General features: G+C 38.5%; 1 protein-coding gene and 1 pseudogene across 1 annotated transcript; one reads left to right on the top strand and one right to left on the bottom strand.

Annotated features, from left to right (window-relative positions):
* Positions 1 to 3,277: 3,277 nt before the first annotated feature.
* On the top strand, positions 3,278 to 8,398 carry LOC116019265 (putative proline-rich receptor-like protein kinase PERK6). The gene is made up of 9 exons (XM_031259415.1): positions 3,278 to 3,369; positions 3,668 to 4,282; positions 4,376 to 4,885; positions 5,676 to 5,762; positions 5,837 to 5,907; positions 6,012 to 6,088; positions 6,514 to 6,658; positions 6,747 to 6,908; positions 7,743 to 8,398. The coding sequence occupies exons 2-9, from the start codon at positions 3,784 to 3,786 to the stop codon at positions 7,971 to 7,973; spliced, it is 1,782 nt and encodes a 593-aa protein (XP_031115275.1). The 5' UTR covers positions 3,278 to 3,369; positions 3,668 to 3,783; the 3' UTR covers positions 7,974 to 8,398.
* Positions 8,399 to 10,323: 1,925 nt separating this feature from the next.
* LOC116020434 overlaps positions 10,324 to 13,911 on the bottom strand; it is a 6,174-nt pseudogene continuing 2,586 nt past the window's right edge.

The raw sequence follows: 13,911 nt of genomic DNA on the forward strand, positions 1-13,911 counted from the left end.
TGGCACTTCATGGGGAGAGTTGCGCCTCACGCGCCCGCCAAATTGCCCAATCAAGTTATAAAGAAGATAATAGGTTTTGGCACTTCATGGGGAGAGTTGCGCCTCACGCGCCCGCCAAATTGCCCAATCAAGTTATAAAGAAGATAATAGGTTTGGGGGGGGGGGGGGGGGGGGGGGGGGGGGGGGGGGGGGGGGGGGGGGGGGGGGGGGGGGGGGGGGGGGGGGGGGGGGGGGGGGGGGGGGGGGGGGGGGGGGGGGGGGGGGGGGGGGGGGGGGGGGGGGGGGGGGGGGGGGGGGGGGTGGCACTTCATGGGGAGAGTTGCGCCTCACGCGCCCGCCAAATTGCCAATCAAGTTATAAAGAAGATAATAGGTTTTTAGTTAATTTTAAGAAATATTTTGTAGCTGAGTTGTTTAATTATAGTATGTTAAGTATTTATTAACAGGGTCGACCCTAAGGGCGACGAGATGAGCACCCGGCAAATTATGCTATGGACTCAGGTCCACCTTACAAGGTGGATCCGAGTCTATGTTCACAAGTGTAGAACTCTAGTTTCACAATTTTAGAATTCTATATTCACAATTTTATATCTTAATATACAAAATCACATTACTCAACATTTACAATTGTTGAACTCTATATTCACAATTTTGTTATATGATTCAAAAATTGTGTTATACTGTTGAACATAGAGTTATAAAATTGTGAACATAGAGTTATGAAATTATGAACGTAGAGCTATGAAATTGTGAACATGAAGTTATGAAATTCTGAACATGGAGTTATGAAATTGTGAACATAGAATTATGAAATTGTGAAATTGTGAAATTGTGAACATAGACCCGGGTTCACCTTGCAATGTGGTCCTGGGTCTATGGCATAACAACTGTGGGCACCCGCCCTGGGCCCAACGTTGGGAGGGGTCCCCTAGTTTGATTTTTTATTTTATTTATTTATTTATTATTTTATTTTTGAGTATTGTAATTCGGGAATGGGTTAATTTGGCGATGAGAGAAACCATCGGAGACTCGCTAGCTAAATTGGAGGGAGGGAGGGATGAAGAAAGGAAATTATCAAATTACCCATAGCTAAATCGAACTCCTCACCAAAAAACGGCCAGATGGAGTTATGTGACCAAAAATAATTAATTTCGGGGACCAAATTGATGAATACAGAGTTAAGGGATTACATTGACAGTATGATAACAATTGAAGGATCAAATCAGTGATTTATCCTTCTGACTTGTAATATAATAAAAATGAATTTGTATGTAATACGCTAAAAATAAACCCATATTAAAATATAATGAAACTACTAAAAATAACATGTAACTTAATAAAAATAAACATATATTAGGTTCACCTTGTAAGGTGGACAATGGGGTGCACAAATATAATTTGTCTAGACCAAGAAAGGCCAACTTACCCAATGTTGTTTTGCCATAGGGGGAATCTTCACATCAGCCCTACCCACATATCACCTTAGGCTCTCTATTGTTGTAGCACAATAGAATGGCAAACAAATGTTTGGAGTATTTTAGTGTACCGAATCACAGGGAAGTGAGCATATTAAGCACTAGCTACTAATCTATTCACAATATGTTAAACAAATGTTTGGAGTATTTTAGTGTACCGAATCACAGGGAAGTGAGCATATTAAGCACTAGCTACTAATCTATTCACAATATGTTAAGCATATTAAGCACTAGCTACTAATCTATTCACAATATGTTAAACAAATGTAGCACTAGCTACTAATCTATTCACAATATGTTAAACAAATGTTTGGAGTATTTTAGTGTACCGAATCACAGGGAAGTGAGCATATTAAGCACTAGCTACTAATCTATTCACAATATGTTAAGCATATTAAGCACTAGCTACTAATCTATTCACAATATGTTAATTCTAATGTGACAACTGATAAGTGATATTTAACTAGCTACAAGCAATTGAAGCAAGTAGGCAATCAATAAAAGTACGGCAAACAAATTAGTAAATGTAAGAGATTGAAGTATAGTATCTTTGGGAAAGTGTTTAACCCGGGCAAACTAAAGTAAAATAATTACTTGGGTCTAAACAAGTTTGGATGATTGCATATAAAGAGGAATGAATTATTTTCACATGTAATTCCAACCAATCATAAGGGTAAGTGAAACATACTCATTCCTATGAGTTAATCACGTTAGCAACGCAAGAACAAACAATCAAAATATAATCCCTAAACAAATATGCTCTCTCCCAATGTGCAATACTTAAATACAATTGTGTGTATTCTAATTCATATATGTCGTAACTTCCATTGTCAAGACATAATTATACCAAGGAAGCATGTAATTTGAACTCTTAAGCACACATTTCAACAATATAAAGCATAATTGCAATACAAGATAGAAAATCCAAATATATATTTCATTAAGAAATTAAAGAACTAGCCACATAGATTCATATATATAACACTTTATGCTCAAAAATTTCAATGTAAATTTAGCCAACCATGGCAAATATAGTCTTCAAGAAATGTCTTACCACGGTGAGAGGGTATAGTATCAAAATCCAACTATCATGCCCCTTCTCTCTACGACAAACAATCCATAGCATTCCACCTCAGTTCACTACAAGAAAAACAAAGTCTTGGTCGCAACAACAGTCCTTATTCAACACCTATATCAATCCTTGTTAGTCACAAGCTTACTCCAAAGGTTACCTTGCTTCTACACATGCTTTTCAATAGTTTCAATACACTAACAAACGCTACAAAAATCATTCAAAACTAGTATTATTAGATCATACCTTGATAAAGAATTAGGAAATATAAATAGTAAATAATATGAATGAATATAATGCAATTAAGTCCAAAAATTATTGTATACATAGAAATAAAAATATACACATGCAAATTAGAACACATCACTCTACTCAAGTAGTCAAGTAGTCAAGCTTAAGAGTCTAACATAACATCTACCTCTATATCGCACCATCCACTTAATTACCAGCCAGCTGCTACGTACACCAATCAATATAATCAAACAAAGACATGTCAGCATATATATATATATATATATATATATATAATTAATGTACGTCACACCATATATGCATGGTAGCATGCATGCATGCATATTTGTAAAGTGAGGGGGCAGGAAGATATGTGAAGAAGAGAGGATGAAGTGGTAAAAGGAATAACAGATTGAGAGCCAAGAAATTAGGAGTTTTTGAAAGCCAAAGATTATTGGGTAGACAAGAGAAGAGGAGACGCCCTTGTTTGTAGGACAGGCCTTTCTAAGATGAGAAAAAACACATACACCTATTCTCTCTCTCTCCACCCTCTTTCAGAACAACATCCCTTCCCACTTTTTTCTTCATTCAGGTCTTTCTCTCTCTCTCTCTCTCTCTCTACATACCAATGCTGTTTAAACGTACATGATATAGTTTAAGAGGCATTAATCTTTAAGTGCAGTGTTATCCTGTATATATGCATGCATGCATGTGAAGTTGTTTGTATATATATAAAATTAGTTGTTCATAATTTAATTTGCTGTTAATGATTTTGCATGCTATGCTTCTTAGTTAAGAATGTATATACTGTAGAGAAATGTAGGTGCATATAATGTAATTAATCTGATCTTATGGTTTCCAATGGCGTGTTTGTTTTGGGGAAATTAAAGGGCATTGAGAGTTGTGGAGACGAGCTGTTACGGGAGATATTTCGATCAGTTTCCGGCCGCCTTGATCTGACCAAATTAATTTTTGGCCGGAAATTCATCTGCGATCGGAAACTACCATGGATTCTCTCGGCGATCTGGGAGGCAATTCAACGCCTTCTTCAGATGGATCCACACCGTCGGATCAGTCGTCTCTGCCGGTCTCACCGCCTCCCGAAGAGTCTTCTCCCCCTTCCCCTCCATCTGAAGACACCTCCGGTTCTTCTTCCAACGATTCACCTGCAGATTCGTCGCCATCGGATGGTTCTTCGTCCGGATCGGAAAATCCCTCTTCTAACGGTTCTTCTTCCGTGCCGGTATTTTCTCCTCCGTCGTCAGATTCATCAGACTCTCGTGAGAAAGTTCCATCTTCCAAATCACGCTCCAAGCACTCCTCCTCAGGCTCTAAATCTGACAAGTCCGATTCCAAAGATTCATCGTCTTTAGATACGGGAGTCATAGCCGGACTTGTCGCGGCGGGAGTATTGCTTCTTGCCATTATAATTCTTTGCATATGCTGTAAGAGAAGAAGGAAGAAGAGGCAGATGCATTATATGGATCATCAATATCCATATAAAGGTGTGCGTTAAGTTTCGAATTCGATCAAATTTCAATTTGTGATTTGAAGAAATATAATAATGCATATGAGGTGTTTGTTTAATTGACTGACAGGTGAAAACATGTATTACAACGGCCCGGGCCCGGGCCCCGGCCCCTCTGCACAATGGCATGGAGGAGGTCAAAACATGGATCATGTAGTTAAGCTCTCTCAGCAACCAGGTGGAATGATGCCTCCAAGCGGCGCGTGGGGTGCACCGCCGCCACCAAACAACAGCGCCCCGTCGCCACAAATGGGTGGTATGGGCGGGTTCAACCAGAGCCAATTCAGCTATGACATGCTTGCTGCAGCCACCAAAGGATTCTCTCGGGAATATTTGTTGGGGCAAGGTGGGTTTGGGTATGTGTACAAAGGTGTGCTGCCCTCGGGAAAGGTAGTGGCAATCAAGAGCTTGAAATCGGGTAGTGGACAAGGGGAAAGAGAATTCCAGGCCGAAGTTGAGATCATTAGCAGAGTTCACCATCGGCATCTTGTGTCGCTTGTTGGATATTGCATTAGTGAGCACCAGAGGATGTTGGTGTATGAATATGTCCCCAATCAGACCTTGGAATTCCACCTCCATGGTAAATTTCACTAATGCCATCTTCTTTTCTGTTTTGATACATTAGGTTTCAGCTTATCCAGACTAATCACGACTGGAGGAGGTAAATCGCAAATTGCTCCATCAGTCCTTAAGTTCTCACCTGATGGGATTTGAACCTCACATTGTTGCTGAATCAAGGTTTTAGGGTGATCATATTGGTCGAACCAACTTATCTAGCCGGGGGACTAGTATTGCCATATTTCTTTTCCTATCTAAATTGATCCCTCTATTTCAATTAGTACTGTCAAAGCGGGCTGGACCGCCCCATTAAGCTCGTCCCACCGCGGGACTAATTTCTAGCAGGATTTTGCGGGCTAGGATTCATGTAACCCTAACCCGCCCTATCTGGGTTGGCGGGCCCCGCGGGCTTTTCTTTCTTTTCTTTTTTTATTCACAGTTTCACATAGTGAATTGTGAATATATATATATAGCGGGTTCGTGGACCGGCCCGCAGCCCGTGCGAGTTGCGGGTCTTAGTGGGTTAGGCTCGTTAAGCCCACTCTTGTAACCCTAACCCGTCCCACCGTAGGGCGGGTGCGGGTAAGCCCGCGGGTTTTGACCACTTTGACAGTACTAATTACAATGCATAGGTGTAACAATTGTAGTTCTGATTTGCTCTTGGATCATTTTTACAGATTTCTTGTTATCAATACTTGGTTTATCTATGTACCTATTTGTCTTTGAAATTTGATTTCTATATATTCTAGCTTCAATGTATGAATGAACTGTCATTTATTCTAATGTGGGAATCCAAATGTGTGTTATTGAAGGAAAGGGTCGACCTGTCATGGACTGGGCAACCAGGCTCAAAATTGCTCTGGGATCTGCTAAGGGATTGGCTTACCTCCATGAAGATTGTATGATAACTACCACTCTCTCTCACTCTCACTCTCTCTGTCTCCCACCTCCTCATTAAGTTTTATAAATGTAGGTCATCCTCGGATTATCCACCGTGACATCAAGGCTGCAAACATTTTACTTGATGAAAACTTTGAAGCCATGGTAACATTAGAGAACTAATCAGCACGTACTCATGATATATATAGCAATTGACTGCTTCAATAATCACATGCATGTGACTTACTGCACTCTTAGAAATTTTCTAGGTTGCAGATTTTGGATTGGCTAAACTCTCTAATGACAACAACACTCATGTCTCTACTCGTGTCATGGGAACCTTCGGGTATGCTATCTATCCCTAGCTAGAATTTCACAGTACGTAGTGAGTATATATTGGCCCTGTTTAGTAAATGGTTGTTAGCTGATTGGATTAGAAGGTATAATTAATTGATAATATTAGCTGATTGTAGAAAATTGTTTGGTAAATTAGCTGTTAGCTGATAGCTATTTGGTATAATTTTTTTCTCAAGAGACTAATTGAAAAGCTTGGTTTGAGTAGCTTTTTTAAATTTAGTATTTTGGAGTTACAAAAAACTTATTAATCAAACATTTATATTGATTTTTTAACCAAGTCAAACAACTAATAATGGTCAAATAGGCCAAAATTGACTAATAGGCTAATTATTTATCAAACAGGGCCATGGATTTAAGGAGAGTGTTAGCAAATTAATTAAATTCACTATATGTGTATGTATGGGGTTTGTGCAGGTACTTGGCTCCAGAATATGCATCAAGTGGAAAGCTAACAGATAGATCAGATGTTTTCTCATTTGGAGTGATGCTATTAGAATTTATAACCGGGCACCCACCTGTGGATCTTACTGGTGAAATGGAAGACAGCTTAGTAGAATGGGTTTGTTTTCTGATGAAATGCTTTCATTTCCCAGGTGTGGCACATCTTAAATTAATAATGTGTGTCTTTATACTATTACTGTGTGCAGGCTAGACCACTTCTTGCCACGGCTATTCAGGATGGGAACTATGATGAATTAGTAGACAAACGGCTTGGAGGCAACTATAACCCCAATGAGATGGCTCGTATGGTGTCATGTGCTGCTGCTAGCGTTCGCCATTCTGCTAGAAAGCGCCCCAAGATGAGCCAGGTATGACTTCACTATCATATGATTTCCCTTCCCATAAGATTGCCAATGTATGTATATATACTATCCTTGTGATTTAGTCTTGATTTAATATTACTACAAATTGGTGAGGGGTCAGGATCTACTAAGATAATAAGCAATTTATATTTACTTGATCGACTTATACTATTTAAAGGGGAACTAGGGAACTACATAAATTCATAGATCGGACAGAGATTGTCTGGTAACTTTATTGGCCCTGTTTGGTAAATGGTTGTTAGATGATTAAGTAAGAAGGTATGATTAGTTGATAATATTAGCTGATTGTAAAAAGTTGTTTGATAGATTAGCTCTTAGCTGATAGCTGTTTGGTATAATTTCTTTTTTCAAAAAACTAATTAAAAATGCTGCTTTGAGTAGCCTTTTGAATTTTAGTATTTTGGAGTTACAAAAAGCTTATTAACCAAACAACTAATAATGGTCAAATAAGCCAAAATTGGCTGATAGGCTAATTATTTACCAAGCAGGGTCATTGTCTCTTTATTACTTGAGTACGTTGGGTAAGTTCCAATCCCTATTTCTGGTGCACGAGACGGGGATTACTATGTTAACTTTGGGGGCCACACTATTGTTGTGAGTCTGCACGGGTATTTCAGGATGCACGGATACACCGGGATTGCTATGCTAACCTCGGGGCAACTCATTGTTGTGAGTCTGCACTGCACTGGTAGCTGCAAATTCGTTTGGTTACAACACGACACAACATTTTTTATTTTCACATTTTCAGTCTATTTTCGACCCCCAATAATACTAATAAGTATATATATATGGATGAAATGGTGGTTGAATTGGGTGCAGATTGTACGAGCACTGGAGGGAAATTCATCACTAGACGATTTGAACGAGGGTGGGAAGGCGGCGTTGCAGGGTGGCGCGAACAGCATGGGCGGCAATACGAGTTCAGAGAGCTCTGGGATGTACGATACTTGTGCATACAATGCAGACATTATGAAGTTCCGGAAAATGGTGCTGTCAGAGGACAGCAGTGAGTTTGGGGGTACAGATGAGTTTTCTGGTGAGAGAAAATAATATTATTAATATAGGAGGAGTGCAGCAGCAGCAGCAGCAGACATTATGAAGTACGTGATCGAGAAACCGGCCGGGAAGAAGAAAAGAAAGAAAAAGAAAAAATTTTGTCAATGAGAGAGACATCTAACGATGGATCAGTTTCTTGGGTAGAGCCCCTCAGCCTCTAGACAAGTGATGTGATGAATCCAGTTTAGGAAAGGATCGGAGGACCGACCAATTCATAATTTGGTGCAGATCAGATGATGTTCTCCCATTTCATATGTGAGTTTACCAAAACTAAAATTATCCAGGTCGATTCTGTATATATATATTTTTTCTGTTTAATTAATGTTTGATGTAAAATATAATGACATTTTCGACCAAACTTATAGTAGTGTGAGCCTTATCAATGCTTAATTTTTGTATATATATTTTTTTAAATTTAATTTACTCATGTGTTAGGATGTTTTATATTTCTTTAAATACCAATTTCACATCATTGGCTTACAGTCCAACTAAATGATTTACATCACCTCCATTATATTTGCTTCACACTATCTGATCTAATAAATTAAACTAACTCTCTATCCTTCCATATCGATGTTAATAAACCCAATCAACCAATTTTGAATTACCCTCAATCATTCCAAATAAGCCTTCGGCCCACGGCTAGCTCAATTAGTTCAATCAATCATTTTAAAGTCTAACAACGAAAAACTTGGAATATCTTAAGTCCTTAACTGATGATAAGAGGATACGAAAACTCCTTGTATAATCATTCATATAAGCGTGAAAGGTAAAATCTGAAATAACCTTATTCCTTATGTCTTAAATAAAACCAATGTCATAACTTTTGAATTATGTATAAATAAGAGATCAACATCAACAATAACAAAATCAAAACCTGAATAGATATTTAAGAGTATCAACCGCCCAATGTGCTAATCAAACATAAATACATACATGTATAACAGCTACCAACATGGCCAATGAAGGTTTTGGGCGCCAATCCTTTAGTCAATGAATCCGCAATCACAAGATCAGTGCCAAAATGCACTATTGATACTCTCTAATTTTGTATGTTCTACTTAACAGACAGAAATTTCAAATCTATGTGTTTGACACCTCTAGTATATCTATCGTTCTTTGAGAAGAACAGAACTGCCGCGTTATCACAATGAATCCTCAATGGTTTGGCTATAGAGTTGACAATGCCCAAACCAAAATTGAAATTGCGCAGCCATGATGATTGGATTTGTAGCCTTAAAGCATGCTACAAATTCTACATCCATAGTGGAAGTAGCAGTGATAAACTCCTTCACACCTTTCCAAGATATTGCTATACCAGCAAGTAGGAAAACATGTCTGGATGTGAATTTTTGGATTTAAACATTTGTCATAATCTGAGTCTGAATAACCTACAATCTCCAGATTATTTTTCCTTCTATATGTAAGCATTTGGTCCCTAGTATCTTGTAAGTATCACATGACCTTCTTGTGTGTAAATATATATATATATATATATATATATATATATATATATATATATATACCTCCCGAGCTTTGTCACCACCATTTCCTCCATGCTTTTCTACAGTAAAAGGCCTGCCATTTCTGTCGTAAACTGCCCTTATGGAGTCTATACAACGGCCATAGACGAGGCTTATCTCCCTTATTCCATCGTGGCTACCATCGTCCCAAGCACTGCCTCCATGCTCCAATTTCTATTCTTCTCTTCACTGCAGTAGCTTGTGACTGCAGCCAAGAATGGATGGATATTGGATAGGCCTGAGTTATATTATAACTAAAACTTATAAAACTCAAAAAGATCAAAGAGGTCAATAAATGATACCATTGTTGTTGATCCAAGAAAGTGAAAGATAACTAATTAGGTGTTGCCCCAATTAATATTTAAGTATAGCAATGGCTTTATGAGAGTTAGAGCCAAAAGGCTCATTTAGAGAACATATAATTTTAAGTGGTTGTAGCATCTGATACTATTGTTGCCTTTACGGTGACTCTGGTTATACACCATCTAAATTACTGAGCGAGTGAGAGAAACAATTCTGGTTTTACGGTGACTCTCCAAGCAGCCCTGGAAGCCTCTTCTCAACATACATCGGTCACAACAACCAAAGTATTGAACTATGGCTGGAGGTTAGTAGATCCGTTTTTAATTACCACTTCAATGTGGTTTACAGGCTTACATTTAACCCATTTAAATCTCTGCCTAGTTTTTTTATTGATTGCATAAATTTATTTATTTATTTTTTTTTACATATGACTATTGTATCATTCTCCAAAGGAGATGACAGCAGAACAAGGACTCTGAAAATTCCCCAGGTAATCAACTATTAAGACAATGTTTCAGACTTTAAGGATTGATTGTCCTTTGATTACCTGTCATTGAACTGTTCTTGTATACAAACTTTCTGAGATTGAAATGCAAGTATAATGGTATATCATTACATTCTAGAGAACATTTTATGAGAAGGGTAGATCAATTAAAATGCAATCAAATATCAGAATTCAAGTGTTTTTAACAAGTTATTCAAAGCAGCGGGAGCAAATTTCCTGGCGAAAAGGGAGCAAAGGTTAGTTGTGTGGTTATTGTATTGACAAGCCTCATTAGAGAATCCCTTGAAGAACTCCTTGGTAATATCAGCTTCTCCAAATGTTGCAGGATGAAAGCCACCTCTAGACCAGTCTGTCCAAGTTAGAGGCCTGTTTGCGAGCAGAGAAGGGAACTGAATACTCAACATGGTTGGAATGTAATGCTCATCTGAATAACAAGCTGGCCTGCAGAACTGCTCAAACTTTGGGTAGTAAACACTGTCTCTCACAATCTCCACTGCCAGTTTTCTGTCAACTTCAAACCACTGCGATCCTTTTCGCCACTGATCAATGGTAATCTCGGGTGACATGTTGGCGTTGTAGCGCCCTCTACCAGCAGGGCCGGGATCATCAAACATGCCCACAAAGCTGTGCTGAGATCTTGAGATGTAGTCATAGATAGTGGTGAAGTTATGGAGAGGGATGCATGATTCAGAGAGGAGGACAAACCATTCATTGGATTGATCAAGCAGGGCATTTGCTAGAAGCCGCCTTTCAGCATCACACATCTTCATGCTTCCCCATTCTACCTTCTGCAAGAGAAAATAGGCCAACTTTTGTTAGGATTAAGCGCTTACCCCACGCTATAGTTTTGCTAGTCTTGTTGGAACTCGAACCTTAACTCACTAATATCACTTGTTGAAATCAGGTGCTTACTACTCTGTCAAAAATTATAGTTCATGGAGGTGCCAAACTTTATTTCCTTATATACTGCCCATCACATTTTCAATAGGTAAGGTGCTAGACTTGCCCTTTCTCTGGCCTCTGACCTTGTGTTGATACCACTTGCTAGATAAAGTATTTACCACTACGCCAAAAGTTATAGTTTATAGTTAAGAAATAACTTTATTTCTTTATATACAGCTGTTACATATTTGAGAGGCAAGTTGCTGGACTTGACCCTTTCACTAGTCTCTGTCCTGACCTGGTTCTGATATTACTTGATAGATCAAATGCTTATCACTACACCAAAAGTTATACTTTATAACTAAGACGCAACTTTATTTCCTTATATACCGCCAAATTTTCGAGTGGTAGGGTGCTGGACTTGGCCCTTCACCGGCCTCCGCCCAACAATCTCCTAGCCATCAATTGTTGAATTTGCCCTTCACATGCCTCCACCCAACATGGATTAACTCATAACTATCATAAACAACACAAGAGTACAGGGTGATGAAGTGATGATGCTTACCTGACTAGGGATTTGCCTGTTGTAAAACACGGATGAGTATATGAAGGCAGTGAGTGAATGTAGATAGAATAGAGCCCTTGATTCCCCTTGAAAAACCTCTCCCACAAAGGGGCCAAAGGCAGAGATCCCGTGGCTAAGTACATGAAAGCAATCTTGGGTTTTCTGCTAAAAGGATAACAACTTGTTATCCTAGGAACAAACGTTGTTGCTCGCCAAAACAGCTCAGTGTCGTTCAAGTTATGTGCCAGGTTTGATAAGCAACCGATTTCCCAAGTGTGAAGCCATGTTCCTCCCTTAGGGATGAAATGCTGAACTTTAATTTGTACATAGTGATCACAGAACACACAAAACCCAAACCCATAAAAGTTAGGAGAAATTGCAGCAGCCTTAATGGTAAAGCCCTAGCTACTTTGAGTTGCTGGTTTTAGAGCCTCCTCCAATGTCCCATTAGTACCCCCCCTTCTTGAATTCCTAGGGACTCAAAAAGAAGCATTCAAGATTCTGATGTTTATTCAGCTGCAGGGAAACTTAGCTCAGATCAAAGGGCTCTCCTCAATGGTGAATGGTGAGTATTTGAATAATTCGGTTTAATTTGAAGTGTTAGGCAATTGAACTAACAAAACAAATATTAAGTTAAATATATAGTGCATATATATGCTTATAGTCCCCCCTAAATCCCTAATACCTTAGAAGTACTATGCTATATGAAAGTACTAACCATTCTAGAATCTATTGTTTAATTCAATTAACCCACTGAATTAACTGACGAATATCATTTAATTTAATTTTAATTTAGAGTTAATACCCTTAATAAAAATTTAAAAAAATGTTTACTACCCTTCCAACTTTCTATTAGTCAGTTTCGAATTTTTTTTTTAAAGAAAGGGAGAGAGAGAGAGAGAATGAACTATTTATTTTAATGACTTACTGATAAAAAAAGATGGCATGTCAGAAAATAACGGGTCTTTTCTCTGTTTCTTTCCCACTAAGAGAGTTCACTTGCCACTTGAGCTACCTCATTGAGTTAATGTATACCATAAGTTTAACCTCTGATCTAATCTAACCTATTTATTATACGGAGTAATTAATACTCTAATAGAGTAGAGCAAGGGCCATTTGGTTATACAATTGTAGGATTAATGACCTTTGACTTTTGGAATCTGTTCATTGTTTAGTCAACTGTTGCATTAATCACTTACCATCTTTTGGGACAATAATGTTGACCTTTTTTTTTTAAGTGAATTTTATATTGGAATAAGGGTCAAATTGGCCACGGAACGAAATTTAAAAATGCAAAAAGTTGCAATCAGGATATTGAACAAGTAAAATGTTTGCAATTCCACCGGCTAGCCGGTAAATTATGCTATGGACCCTGATCCACCTTTCAAGGTGGACCCGGGTCTATGTTCACAAATTTAGAACTCTATGTTCACAAATTTAAAAATTTTACGTTCACAACTTTAGATCTCAATATACAAAATTACATTACTCAATATTCACAACTTTTGAACTCTATATTCACAATTTTGTTATATAGATTCAAAAATTGTGTTATAATGTTGAACATAGAGTTTTGATACGGTTAAACATAAAGTTATGAAATTGTGAGCGTAAGGCTATGAAATTGTGAAATGAAATTATGAAATTGTGAACATGAAGGTATAAAACTGTGAAAATGGAGTTATAAAATTGTGAACATGGGATTATTTATCAAATTATGAACATAGAGTTATGAAATTGTAAACTTAGACCCGGGTCCACCTTGTAAGGTGGACCCGAGTCCATGGCATAACAACCCGGTAAACTCCATCTCCAGCCGGTTGTATAGTGACGTGGACTCCTACGTGGCACCCTTTTTTTCATTTTCATTCGTGAATCTCAGATTTTTGCACGTGTTCTTTTGATTTTGAATTTATTTTCTTAGTGTTCATGTTTTGGGTTTCTTCTCCGGCGACCATCCACCTCCGCGACGGTCTCTCATCTGGAGTCTACTAGGTCCTGGTGGTTCATAGCGGAGCTCCCCGGCTTCACTCACTGGTAGTCTGCCGCCAGGGTGTTGGTGTTTGCTGTTAGGGTCCTCTTTCATATACTGGTTCATCATTCATTCACTTCTCCAACCAGCTTCTTCATAGAGAGAGGGGGGGGGGGGGGGGG

This window comes from Ipomoea triloba, chromosome 5, assembly GCF_003576645.1.
Source record: "Ipomoea triloba cultivar NCNSP0323 chromosome 5, ASM357664v1".
Taxonomy (NCBI): domain Eukaryota; kingdom Viridiplantae; phylum Streptophyta; class Magnoliopsida; order Solanales; family Convolvulaceae; genus Ipomoea; species Ipomoea triloba.

Coding starts and splice junctions, on each gene's coding strand:
- LOC116019265 (XM_031259415.1), top strand. CDS start 3,784: ATGGATTCTCTCGGCGATCTGGGAGGCAATTCAACGCCTTCTTCAGAT. Junction 5,763..5,836: donor GGCTTACCTCCATGAAGATT/GTATGATAACTA, acceptor TTATAAATGTAG/GTCATCCTCGGATTATCCAC. Junction 6,659..6,746: donor AAGACAGCTTAGTAGAATGG/GTTTGTTTTCTG, acceptor TACTGTGTGCAG/GCTAGACCACTTCTTGCCAC.